Below are 13,412 nucleotides of genomic sequence, written 5' to 3'. Positions count from 1 at the left end.
TTGATCACAAGCATGCGGTCTACGTCAGCCAAGAGATCGAACATAAACATGCGGTCTACGCAAGCAGAACATGCGGTCTACGCAGGTAATGAATTTGAATGCAAACATGCGGTCTACGTAAGCAAAACATGCGGTCTACGCAAAGAAAACATGCGGTCTACGCAAGCAAGACATGCGGTCTACGCAAGTAATGAATTTGAACAAATATGCGGTCTGCGCAAGCAAAACATGCGGTCTACGCAAGCAAAACATGTGGTCTCCGCAAGTAATGAATTTGAACAAATATGCGGTCTACGCAAGCAAAACATGCGGTCTACGCAAGTAATGATTTTGAACAAACATGCGATCTACGCAAGCAAAACATGCGGTCTACGCAAGTAATGAATTTGAACAAATATGTGGTCTACGCAAGCAAAACATGCGGTCTACGCTAGTAATGAACTTGAACAAATATGCGGTCTACGCAAACAAAACATGCGGTCTACGCAAGTAATGAATTTGAACAAATATGCGGTCTACGCAAGCAAAACATGCGGTCTATGCAAGTAATGAATTTGAACAAATATGCGGTCTACGCAAGCAAAACATGCGGTCTACGCAAGTAATGAACTTGAACAAATATGCGGTCTACAAACAAAACATGCGGTCTACGCAAGTAATGAATTTGAACAAATATGCGGTCTACGCAAGCAAAACATGCGGTCTACGCAAGCAAGACATGCGGTCTACGCAAGTAAGACATGCGGTCTACGCAAGTAATGAACTTGAACAAATATGCAGTCTACGCAAACAAAACATGCGGTCTACGCAAGTAATGAATTTGAACAAATATGCGGTCTACGCAAGCAAAACATGCGGTCTACACAAGCAAGACATGCGGTCTACGCAAGTAAGACATGCGGTCTACGCAAGTAAGCGAGATTGAATGCATGCAAAATGAAATAAGACGCGCAGAATAGCGCGATGCGTTTAGACAACGCGAGTGCATAAGACAGTGTGATTGATTTGAAATGCACAAGACAATGCAATTGACATATGATGCATATGGGGCAACTTTTGAGTTTCGTAACAGCCAAAAGGATACGGAAAGGATACACCTTGCACGAATTCAAGTGCCACGCTCAGAAGACACGACCCGAGGTCACAACGGAGGCCGGTTGAGCGTCGGAGATGCACTTTCTTGTACTTCTTTGAGCTATGAAGACCCAAAACTACAGATCTGACCCAAACAAGGATGCAGGAGGCTCACCGGCCGCAGGAGGCTCACCGGCCGGAAGAGGAGGCCATCGGCTGTCCACCGGCCATCAATACATTCCACCGGCCAAATATTTGGCCGACCGGCCAAAAATGCCTGAATCGGGGCAGATTCGACTTTTCACCTCGGGTCTTTTAAAATAGGGTTCCAAACCCTATTTTACACATCCTTCTTAGCCGAAAATCCCTTCCCTTTCTCTCTAGAGCATTCTCCTCCTTTGATTCTCCCATTTTCGTGCGTTCTAGCCCCCGTTTCGTCGTTCGATTCTCGTATATCTTCGCGTTTCGAACATTTTCATCCGAATATTTCTTCATTTCGGTGCTCTCTTTGCCATTTCCACCTTTTGGGGCTTATTCCCCTCGAGTTTCTCTTGACTCGTGTGCCTTTTTCACTTCCCGGCTTCTCGGGTCACTTTTCACCCTCTCGGGTTGACTTTTCGGTTGACTTTCCACATTTTCACTCGGTTTTCCCTTTTCTAGCTATTTTCGTACCATTTTTGACATGGCCGACGATATTCCACAGGGCGGGACTCCCCCGGATCACGAGATAGATCCCGGGGTTGAGCTCCTCCCGTTGAGCGTCCGCCCGTTCGACCCGGCGACCTACCGGCCGGCGATTCATGTGCTACCTCCTGACGGACTTCACCAGTTACGGAGTTTCGACAGAGCGATGCCACCAGAGCTCGTCTTGCGTGAGCCTACATCTCACTTATCCTTCGCCACTTCCGAGGTAACATTCCTTTCCCTGTTTTATTTTCCGCAATGTAGAATATAAAAACTGCCATAGTTGATTACATTCTTTAACTGCTTGACTCAGATACACTGACACACTGTGCACTGTAGTTGATCGCAACCATACTGGCAACTGATATCTGTTTGAGGCTGACATGTGCACACACACTGCGTTGGCCCTGAATCACTCAAACACACCAACACAGTATACACTGCACACACTGTAGTTTATTGCAATCACACCGATACCCGATATCTGTTTGAATTTGAAAAGCTTGCATACGTGCTATATTTGTACTGAACCACGCCAACATGCTGACACAAAACACGTCGTAGTTCACTATAAGCACAGCAGCACCCGGGATCTGTTTGAATCTGAAAAACTTGCACGCATGCTATATTTGTACTTACTTCTAAATGCCCTTCAAAACTAGTATATTCAGTATTGCCTCGCAATTATTTGTTTGAAAACAGGGAGATTCCCATACCGTCCGCGGGTATGGGAACATTGCCGCTCGGGACTGGTATGCTGAGCTTCCTGGCGCGGTTCGCCACATTGTGGACCAGGCGGGCTTTGGCGCTTTCTGCAGGGGATTATCCAGACTCACCGCGAGCAAGCCTCTACTTGCTGCTCTAGCGGAGAGGTGGTGGGACACCACCGACTCGTTCCATCTATCTGCGACGGGAGACATGACGATGACTCCCTATGATTTCTCGATGCTCACAGGCATCGGGGTAGGGGGTGATCCGATCCCCTTCGACACTGATATGGACGAGTGGACTACCGCTCAGATCCATTTGCTTGGCGAGGTGCCACCTCTCGCCTGTCCAGGCTTTGTTCGTTACTCCTGGTTTGAGGTGCAGTTCAGGGTCTAGCCCGCGCTAGTGGAGGAGGCTCTGATGACTCCAGAGGCCGTGGAGAGATATGCACGTGGCTTTCTCATGTTCCTGCTGGGGACGACCATTTTCGCCGACCGGGCGAACACCGTGCCCCTCTGCCTGCTTAGTGCACTGGTGGACGTCAGGCAGATCTTGTACTATGATTGGGGTGGCGCCGCTTTAGCCACCCTCTACGGGTATATGAGCTCGGCTTCCCGTGGCAGCGGACAGTTGCTCGGGGGCTACTGGCGTGCTTGGGAGGTACGTTCCTTTTCCGCTTTTCATTTTTTGCTTTTCTATCTTCTGTACTCTGTACTATATTCTGTATTGCACACACTGTAGTCTGCTTTTCACTAACTATATACTGCACACACTGTACACTGTACACTGTACACAATACACTATTTGCGCAACACACTGAACAATATGTGGCCCTGTTATTCCTGTTTTACTTTGCATTCCGCTCTTATCTGATAATCATATTGATGTTTTCTCTGCAGTTGTGGGTCTATGCCTACTTTCCCAGGCTTGCACCTGTGCCAGACATGGAGACCCCCCTCGTCATCCCGTTCTCGCGACGCTTCGACGTGAGATGCGTGCGGAGGCCACGAGAGACATTTAGCTTCTTTCGCCGCTACTTCGACACTATCACCCCTGCCGAGGTATGTTCTAGTTCAAAATTTATCTAAGCTTTGCTTTTTACTGCATATTTCGATAACGATAGATAACAAAATGTATGTCACTTTCAGATCACTTGGCAGCCTTGGGCTCCGTTGCCGGCGATGATGCGGGACCGATTTGCCGGTGCTAAGGAGACCTCGCGTTTCCGGATCTTACTGGAGGGCCCGGTCTGTCGGGGTTGGTACCCTGGGTGAGCGTTTCCTACGCCAGACCCTAGGGTTACTTGAGCAGATAGTCCCGGTTCACCCTCCTGAGGACATGAGGGAGACCGAGAGACTCACTACCGAGTAGATGGCCGATTATACTATCGGCTGGGAGGCGACCCGCTTCAGAGGCATCGGTGACTACAGAGAGTACGTGCAGATATACATTATGCGGTCTCTGAGTGGCGGCCGTCGAGCTGAGGGAGCCAGGCCCGTAGCGCCAACAGCTAGGGCAGGGACGGGAGCTGGAGCAGGAGCATCGAGGAGGGCTCGAGTCCGTGGCCGGGGCGGAGTTCAGGGAGGACGGGGGACCGGTTGGCCTGCTCTGCCCACTTTACTGACATACAGAGGGCAGGACGGGGCGACCTACCAGATCCCCTTTGTTCCTCCCCTGGCTGGTCATGAGTTAGCCGGCATCCCCGACTTGCCCCCGGTATGTATTACTTCATTTTGCATCTTGCATTGGTATTTCATTTCAGTTTATTTGATGTTCTGCGGAATACTGATATATCTTGTACTCTTGCAGGCGTCCTCCGAGTACACCCAGCAGTCCGTGGAGTTGAATGCCCCCATGATGGGGATGCTACAGCGGACCTTTGATCTCTTGGCCCTCTACAGCATTCCGGTACGTTCTCCTGATCACGGCCTCAAATCGCTCACAAGCTGATTCACGTAATCTGATGCACGACACAACACTTGACACGCTGACCTCACAACGTCTGATACATTGCATATACTGCATTCTACACTGTACTCTGCACTGATAAACTGCTCACGGCATTCACACATTGTATTCATACACCGTATTCTGCACTGATAAACTGCTCACGCATTCACACACTGTACTCATACACTGCATTCTGCACTGATAAACTGCTCATGGCATTCACACACTATACTCATACACTGCATTTTGTACTGATAAACTGCTCACAGTATACTGATGCATTTTCCTTTTATGTACTTTTCAGCCTCCCTTCCAGATTCCCGTTGTAGGAGGTGCTCCAGCTGGACCTTCCGTCCCCGCCCGAAGGAGAGATGAGGAGGGCAGAGTATTCCCCCGCACTAAGGCGGGGCGCACTCATGCCGGGAGTAGTTCACGAGCTCCAGTCCCTGATGATGATGACGAGGAGTCGGAGGTGGAGGCAGAGTCGGAGGCGGAGGCGGAGGCAGAGTTGGAGGCAGAGACAGAGCCGGAGGCGGAGTCATCGGAGGAGGAGACCGGAGGCGGCACTAGCTCGGGCTCTGATGACGATGCTGATGATGCTCTTGGACCTTCGTCCAGGAAGAGAACTAGGACAGACCGATAGCCTTCGGAGCCGCTTGACATGGATACAAATTTTTGTTGTTTTTCTTCTTTCTTGTACTTTTCCCTTTTGTTGGTAGTTAGGATACTTTGTACTGCAGCAAGCAGGTTTTTGTTTCCAAAACTTGTGTACTTGAAAAGATGATGAAATGAAACAGGCTTTTTATCTGAAAAAGTGTTTATATTCGTATATCTTTACATTTCATACTTTGCATTGCATCACTCCATATTACACCTTAATGTAAATGAAATTGATTGGTTGTCTAAAAATTGAACACTTGCACTGTAATAATCAGATAACTAAACAGCCAACAGCAAAATAACCCAAGCAACCCACTGCCTGATTTTGGACACACAACCCTTACTCTACTAGGGATTAACCTGCATACAGCCCATAACACAGCATTTGGTTCATTCTGCACACGACAAATCCTGAACAAACAGCCCAATCTGACAAGACGGACTACGGAGGTGAAACCAGCTGGAGTTGAAACACAATCAAGTATAGAGAATGGCACGGCATTATGAGTATAAACGATTTTTGAAATTAAACAAGGGTTTTTCAAACCAGGATATCGAGCCTACAACTGAACACAGTGGGGAGGACTCAAACAAAAGGGTACACGACCTAAACACAACGAGCCACGCTCGGAAGAGACCTAAAACAAAGGTTGGGGTAAACAAAACAAAAGACACGACATACAGACGCGTTAACGAAGACGAGGGACCTCAGATCATGAGGAGCCAGTTTCTCTGGGTATTGTTTTCCACTCTTTTCTCATTTGTGATTCTCACATCACTCTGGCACTCAAGCCCGACTTTTCTCTCAAAACCCTTTGGTTCGCTTTTTCTCTGAACTTACACCTCTCTATTCTTTATTCTCTCATTTTCCATCCCTCCCCAAGGTAATTGATGGGTAAATAGGAAGTTGCGGGTTCATGCCCGATGCCGTTAGCTCGCAGCTATTTCTTCTGGTGGGTAGAGTGCCCTCCTGGCGAGTATGTTGACGACGGGGGAAAGACAGAACGCCTGACTCAACTGCGCCCCTAGTTCATCATTTTGACCATTTTTTGTTTTGGTTTTCTACTAAAACAGTTTTGATCAAGATGAGGGTCGGATTAATGCGCTTGTTCGATTTTTCATTTGAAAACCATGCAAGTCAGGCTGTAAGCACTGAAAATTTTCCTTTTTGGGTCCAGGAAAAAAAACGGTCCAGTTTTGGAAAATGGAATAGTTTTTCGAGAAAGCAGTCAACCTCAGTAAAAGTTCTCAAAAACTATTTTGCAAACAGTCAATGCTCAACGAGTGCGAAATTTACCGTCAAGATGCGCAACCTCGGATCGGAGGCAATGAAAAATTGCCCCTGGCTTGAAAGGGGTGGGTGGCAACGGAACGTTGCCCCTAGTTTGAATGGTGACTCATGACGACTCGTGGCAACGGAAAGTTGCCCCTTGTTTGGATGATGCCACAGCAGTCCGCAAACAGTCTTCATGGGTGGTGATCGAACCCTTGGACACAGAGATGACGAAGACGGTTATAACAAATATATGGACACAATCACCTTGGAAGGTGTTGGCGACTAGACTTTGGGATGAAATCGAAACCATTGTATGGACCGAAACGCTATGAAAACGGGCTGGACTTCATGATGAAGTTGCCTACGTATCCCAAACATGGGAATCAAGACTTACGTAGTTCTGGTTAAGGTACACTCGGGTATTTTAACCTTCACTTTTTAGGCTCTAACTTTTGCCAAGGCGCCCGATGCGGGTTTTCGACCTTGCGAGCTTTATTCTTCTTTCTTTTTTTTTTTTTCAATTTTTATATCTTTTCATTATTTTTCATTCTTTTTTCTTTTGCATTTTTTTTTCTTTCTTTTTTTTTTTTTTTTTTTTTGCATTTTTTGCTTTTTCTTTTTGTATTTTTCTCTTGCTCTAACATTTGCCCGGGTCGCCCTTCCGGGTTTTCGGCCCAGCGAGCCTCTCAAAGGGTAAAAGTGTAACAAGTCCATGCCAAATGGTTTTTTAAGTTGAAGCCTCTCTGTGTCTAGGAGAACGGCTATTGTGCTGATTCGCGGAAGAATCCATCATGGTTGCTCCACGAGCTTCTTCTGATGAGATCTAATCTTTTTGATTCGGCTTTGATGCCTCTTGTTCGAGGGCTACTTCAAAACTGGCCGCACGGGCCTCCTTTGACAGTTGTCCGTTGAATGTTTCGAATGAGTTCGAGGTTCAAAACGAACAGGTCGAATCTTGAGGCTGAGAGCGATCTTAGGCTGCACAATCTCAAGAGCGATTCCACACAGGTCTTCACAGGGCCGTGTAAAACATTTGTTTTTGAAAGTTCTTAAGAAAGCGACAAATCGCTCGCGCCGAAGATAGTGTGGAACCAATCTGGATCAAGCCAGGGTCCTTCTCAGTACTCACGCCGACAAGCATGGTTTCATTCATCAAGGGCTTAGCATGCCTCTCTTTCTCTCAAAATGATCAAAGTTTTGCAAAACCAGAGGAATTCCTTCCTCTTCGTTTTTTTATCACCTCAGTGTTCAAAAGGGGCTTTGAAAAACTTAGGTTAATGCAATGAGTTTGGCGCGCAGGAGAGCAGGCGAGATATGCTGTCAGCCCATTCAAATCCTCTGGCACAACTAACTCACACTGAAAGCAAGCATGAAAATGAGATAGCCACAGCTATTTCATTCAGATTTGTTGGTGTAACTGGCCCCTCGGCAGAAACAAACTCAAAAAACAAAAACGGGTAATTACAAGACAAAACGGTGCTCGAGGCAACAACCCCGGAATCACCTGGTATTCTATACAAAGGGGACTGACTCGCTACAACAAGACAGACCCTTAAGCAAAAAGACTGACTCAAAACAAAGAGACAGACTTAAAACAAAAGACTGACTCGATACCCAAGCCAGAATTTACAAAGCTAGCGTTTACAGATGCTCAAAAATGCGTGCCTGACGCCACATCCAAAATATACCAAATGCCGCCCGCAGGTGGTTCACTTTCTGATTACATACTTACAGTATCTGTGTCCTCAAAATCCAATAACTGGGTGGTAATGGACTTGGCTGAGGTGGGCTGGAGGATAACCTCGTTGTCAATCAAATCTTGCACCTCATGACGGAGGCGGAAGCAATTGTCGGTAGCATGGCCTGTCTGCTGGTGGTACGCGCAGTACTGAGCAGTATCATGCATAGCAGGGAGTTTCTTCGGGGGAGGCCGAGGCTCCAAGGGTTTGAGGTGTCCCCTCTCGGCAAGGATCTGAAGTGCCTTAGACAGAGGCATGTAGAGAGCATGAAAGGTCCTGCGCCCTCGGGACAGGTATTTTGAAGTCTGAGCATTCTTACTAGACGCACAAGCAAAAGGGTCGGCAGGCGCCACCTTGGCTTTCTGATCTTTTCCCGGTGCAGCGGCGGGAATAGGAGGAACCGTTCTGGTATGACGGGGCCTATCTCGAGTTTCGAACTGACTTGAACTACCCTCAGGTGAAGTGGGGAAAGCATCCTCCACAGTTTTTGCCACAATTGCGGATATCTGTTGCTTGTTCATCCCCCTGGCTTTCAAAGCCTCGACTGCCCACAGCAGTTGTTCAATGGGATCGGCATCTGCCTTCACTTTGTCCTTTCCTCTGGCCTCAGCCTGATCGAGGGTTTGGGTTGATGTTGATATGTCATTACCATAGCTGGAGGCCATCTCCGGTTGGCTAAGTTCAATCACAATTCGCCCCAACAGCGGGGGCTCTTGGGGCACAAAACTCCCGGCATATGGTGTGCGGCTGGAGGTGAAGCTGACATTCCGTAGGCGAGATCCGCCACAGACCTCTGGAGATCACCTACCATCCCCATTAGTTCAAACGTAGTAGGCTCGCGAGCCTGGTATAGCTGGGGGGCCCAGACCGGGTGCGCAACAGGCGACCTGGGTGGATGTGACATATCAATGTTGGTCTCACTTTGTAGAGTGATCCCTTGATCTAATGCGGCTGTCATAACCACGATATCTTCTGAATTCTGCGTCATCATAAGTCCTTCCTTAGAAAGGGGGAGCACTAGCTATCCTGTACCAGCTGTCCGAACTGAAAGAGACAACAAGCAGCATTTCAGCCCAAATGGATCAAACACGGGTGTAGCGGAACAACTGTACTCTACTGCTGATCACTGTTCCCCAGAAATCACTGTCCCCAAAATTGAACTTGATACCCGCAGATAACTGATTTTCAACAACATTGATACGGGTGCCCTCGGGCCTGATACTCAAGCTTGCAAACTGGTATGTATGTTCCCTGTAGAGATACACCCCTAAAGCACATAGCAGATAAGTGAGAACCAAAACACCCCTATGTTGGGGTAGGGTGCCCCTGTCCTATTTCGTCAGGAGCTAGGGTTCCACTATGCACGCAGCAGTTTCAAACAACCTATAATCGGGTAAGCAGCCTGTCCTAACTTGGAATGGTCACTATGGATCCGAATATGCACTAGGTCGAATGGTCGAAAGGGGTGCCCCGGTAAAAACCGGGGTTTGTGTTCCCATACTGTCAGAGCCTATAACCGGCCAGCCTTATGGTCATGCCTTGACAAGACAAGCCTCCGGCAAACCGTTCGAGAATGACAGATGGCAAACACGGTGTCCTAAGCGCACCAATGCACATGCAATGCAAAGAGACATAAATGGAATCAAAATAGTATATCACGAGTTCGAGTCAAGCTCTCTAATTCCCCAGCAGAGGTGCCAGAAACTGTAGCACGCGCCCGCGAGGGGCCCTCGCCACAGTTCGGACTCGATTTGTGTCACGGTTCTTAATCTGAACCAAAGAGTCCAAATCCGACAATTCGTTTTGAGAAACAGATTTTTGAAAAGAAGTGCCAAACATGGACTGCTTTGCCAGATACAGAGTCGCCACATAAATATTTTTTATGGGGGAATTTAGGAAACCCTGACTCGGTGCCAAAGGCCACGCGTCCGTCATCACCAAAGTTGCCTCGGCTCGAGAACTTGGGTACAATCGGGGAAGGTTAGCTATGAGCACCCCCGCTTGCCCGGTCCGAAGACCGGCCTCTACTAACCATGATATCTGTTTTTGAAAACGTTATATGTTCTTATTCCGGTTATTAGCCTAGAGTTACTATGTTATGCGCACAGCAAACAAGTATAGACTAGATTGCCTAATTTAGAAATAAGCATTGCATATCCGTTTGTCTTAAAAAACACTTTGGAACTTGCCACTCGCAAGTAGGCTAAAATACGGATTTCAACGAGTTTTTCCAACTCAGACAATCCAACCTTCACCCGCAGGCATTCAAGCAGTTTATCACATAAGCATCTAGCCACATGGTAAGCATGCTGTCATGATAGCATTCACACGCATGCGATATCCTAAAGCATGAAAATACTTACATCGTACTCCGTGCCAAAACAATAAGCTAGTTAGCCAACATGCATGGTCCTAGTTTATGTCAAATTGACTAATGCAACACATACAGGATGCAATTAGAGTAGGCTTGGTTAACCTAAACATGGCATGTGAAATGCAATCAATTGATGCACGTATTTAATTCGGAATTGAAGTACAAATGCAATTAGCATGATGTACCGAGCCCGATGCATGCAAGACAAATGTATGGATGCACGCATGCATAGCATAAGGTATGCTAATTTAAACATGCCCTAATCTACCTTCATAAGCAGGTAAATAAAAGGGAAGAAAGAAGTGGGGATTGGAAGACATGCACACACACGCACCCACGCTTATTACAGATTCGCCCTCGCTCGGAGGGACCAAATCAATATTACAGATAATTAACCTACAAGCTAATTAAATATTACAGGCCATCTAATTAGCTAAGCAAATTAACTAATCTAGGGAAAACAGATAAACCGCCTAGAGAAGAGAGCCCAATGCAAAACATGCTCGGTCCTGCTCGGAAGTGCACTGCCATGCATAGGCTGCCTCTGTTTTCCCTGCTCTGTCTCTTTGAAGACTGCCAAAGTCTCAGAATCGCTTTCCTAGACATTGGGAGACACCACCGACTGAGTAGAATGGCCACCGGCAGTGGTATGTGATCACCGGCTATTGGTGAAGCTATCGGCTACCAATGGATTGCCGGTCGGCACTAAAAACTGCCGGTCGGCAGATAATGTCTGTAGAACCTGCAATTGACAGCAGCAGAGGGCAAGGCATAGCATGGCAATGCAATTCAGGCCATATATGTACCATTCATGTCCCTTATCATGTTAGTGACTCAGAAGGACATGCTCCTTGGTTCTCGGACCATCAATCGCGCATTTCCATGCGTGATGGCCCAAGGGACCAAGTGTGCACATTTTGATGTCAAGTGCAATGCAAACCAACAAACCAAAGCGGCCCAATCCCTATCACTAAATCAAGGGACAAGGCATGCATGTTCAATGCAACCTAAGCATGCTAACTTACATGCAACATGGTATAAAAGGGAGCGTGCAAACATGCAATGCACATTAGGTACACAACCTAAGCAACAAGGCAAGCAAGCATGCCACAACTACGCAAACTACTTAAAGCATGCAAGATGTAATCTAATCATGCAACATGCTAGCAATTTGACCAAGGGAATGCATGCCAAATGCAAATGATTTCAAGCATGCAACACGTGCAACCAAAGCATGAAAACATAGGATAATGTAACAACACTTGAATGGCATGCGAGGGATGGACTTACACTAATTGGACAGCTCTAAGTTAGGTCCAAAATAATGGCCAACATGCTCAAGAATGAAGGCAAAATGACATTTTAACATGCATGCACACAAGGACCAACACTTAAGCATTAAAGAGCAGTTCTCGAGCACACTCAAGAGGGTGCAAACATGGACAAATGATATGCATTAAGCTCTGAAAATCATGTAAGAACATGGTGCCAAACCAAGCAAACAAGATAGGCTAAGCATGTAACAATCGTTCAAGATTCAAGGCAAGCTAAAGGGGTATTTGACCACACTTATCAAGACCAAACATGGCATGAATTTAATGACCAAAAATAGAGTTTTAGCACATAAAACAAAGCCCAAAAGACCACTTAGATGGCATCTAAATGGCTTGAATTCAAAAGCATGCACAAATGCACTTTCAAGGAGCATACCACACAAGCTCATAAGGCATCAAAGAGGCATCCAAGGCAAGCATACAAGCATGCTAAGGGGACTGAAATAATACTATAAATAGTGCCAAATCATTAAAATAAAGCAAGTAGTGCATGCTACACACCCGCACACTTAAGGCCAACAAGCTAAAATGCAAAGGGGCTATACTAAACATGTCATGGCCGACCAAAATGACTAAGGACAGACCTCTAACATGGCAAAATAAGCACAAAAGCTTCACAAAGCCAAGCCCAAAACATGCTAGAACAATGGTTTACAACTTAAGGCATGTTAAGGCCTAAACATGGCATTACAAGGTAGGTATGCTAAGCATGCATGGTGTACCAAAACCAACATACACCAATGCTATTTTATGGCAAAATAAGCATAAATAATAGCCAAGGCATGGTCAACAAGAGCCTAAGCTAGATGCTCATTAAAGAGGCAAAAATGGCCCCCTTTTCAAGGATAACATGGAGAGGGGGTGACCCTCTCCTTCTTGGGACCTCAAGGCACCATCCTCACCTCTGAAATCCCTCAAGATTTCAGTGGTGAGGAGGCCCAAACACCAAGGTCTCGGAGCTTGCACAAAATGGCACAAAATGGCACACAATGGAGCCTTACAAGGCTTAAGAGGGGTCAAACAACCTCAAACCACAAAACACTCTAAACAAATTATTTAGAGGGCCTAAAAACAGAACTTTTTATGTTATATGCTAAACATAAAAACAATTGCAAGGTAGGAAAAAATACAATGCAAAAATGGGGAATAAAGGGACAAACTTCTTACCCTTAAAGACCTTCTTCACAAATGGTGGACCAGCTGCTTCCTTGAGCTTAAACCAGCCCCAAAACTCCAAGAACAGACCTCTGGTCCTTCAAGAACCAAGAAAAGGTGTAACACTATGTGTTTGTCTGAAATAGTAAGACACAAACACACTTATACACACACAAGAGAGAGATATAGAGATAGGATATGTATGAAACTCTAACCCTAGAACTCAAACCCTAAAATGGCTGTCTAAAATGTCTAACCTCTCCAACAAGAGAGAAGACCTCTCTTTATAGAGCTTTTTGTCTTGTAAAGCTTACAAGACAAGCTTCCAAAGAGAGAGATCCCTCCATACACGTGTATGGAGGGGAGCCAAATGCAAGACAACAGTGTCAAAATATCTGCAAAAGCAGATGCACAGTAGTCAGCCGGCCAAAGATGCAATTGACCAAAAAAAGATAGCC

At 46.4% G+C, this 13,412-nt stretch overlaps 1 protein-coding gene across 1 annotated transcript; it reads left to right on the top strand.

Moving 5' to 3' along the window:
- The first annotated feature begins 1,090 nt into the window (after window positions 1-1,090).
- Window positions 1,091-5,155, top strand: LOC145819680 (uncharacterized). The gene is made up of 5 exons (XM_082913590.1): window positions 1,091-3,126; window positions 3,366-3,527; window positions 3,615-4,182; window positions 4,276-4,374; window positions 4,721-5,155. Exons 3-5 carry the CDS (start codon window positions 3,838-3,840, stop codon window positions 5,057-5,059), a joined length of 783 nt encoding a protein of 260 aa, XP_082769716.1. The 5' UTR covers window positions 1,091-3,126; window positions 3,366-3,527; window positions 3,615-3,837; the 3' UTR covers window positions 5,060-5,155.
- Window positions 5,156-13,412: the final 8,257 nt, after the last annotated feature.

This window comes from Camellia sinensis, chromosome 2, assembly GCF_055761805.1.
Source record: "Camellia sinensis isolate YWXY chromosome 2, ASM5576180v1, whole genome shotgun sequence".
Classification (NCBI taxonomy): domain Eukaryota; kingdom Viridiplantae; phylum Streptophyta; class Magnoliopsida; order Ericales; family Theaceae; genus Camellia; species Camellia sinensis.
This window is presented reverse-complemented; position numbering and strand designations above follow the sequence as displayed.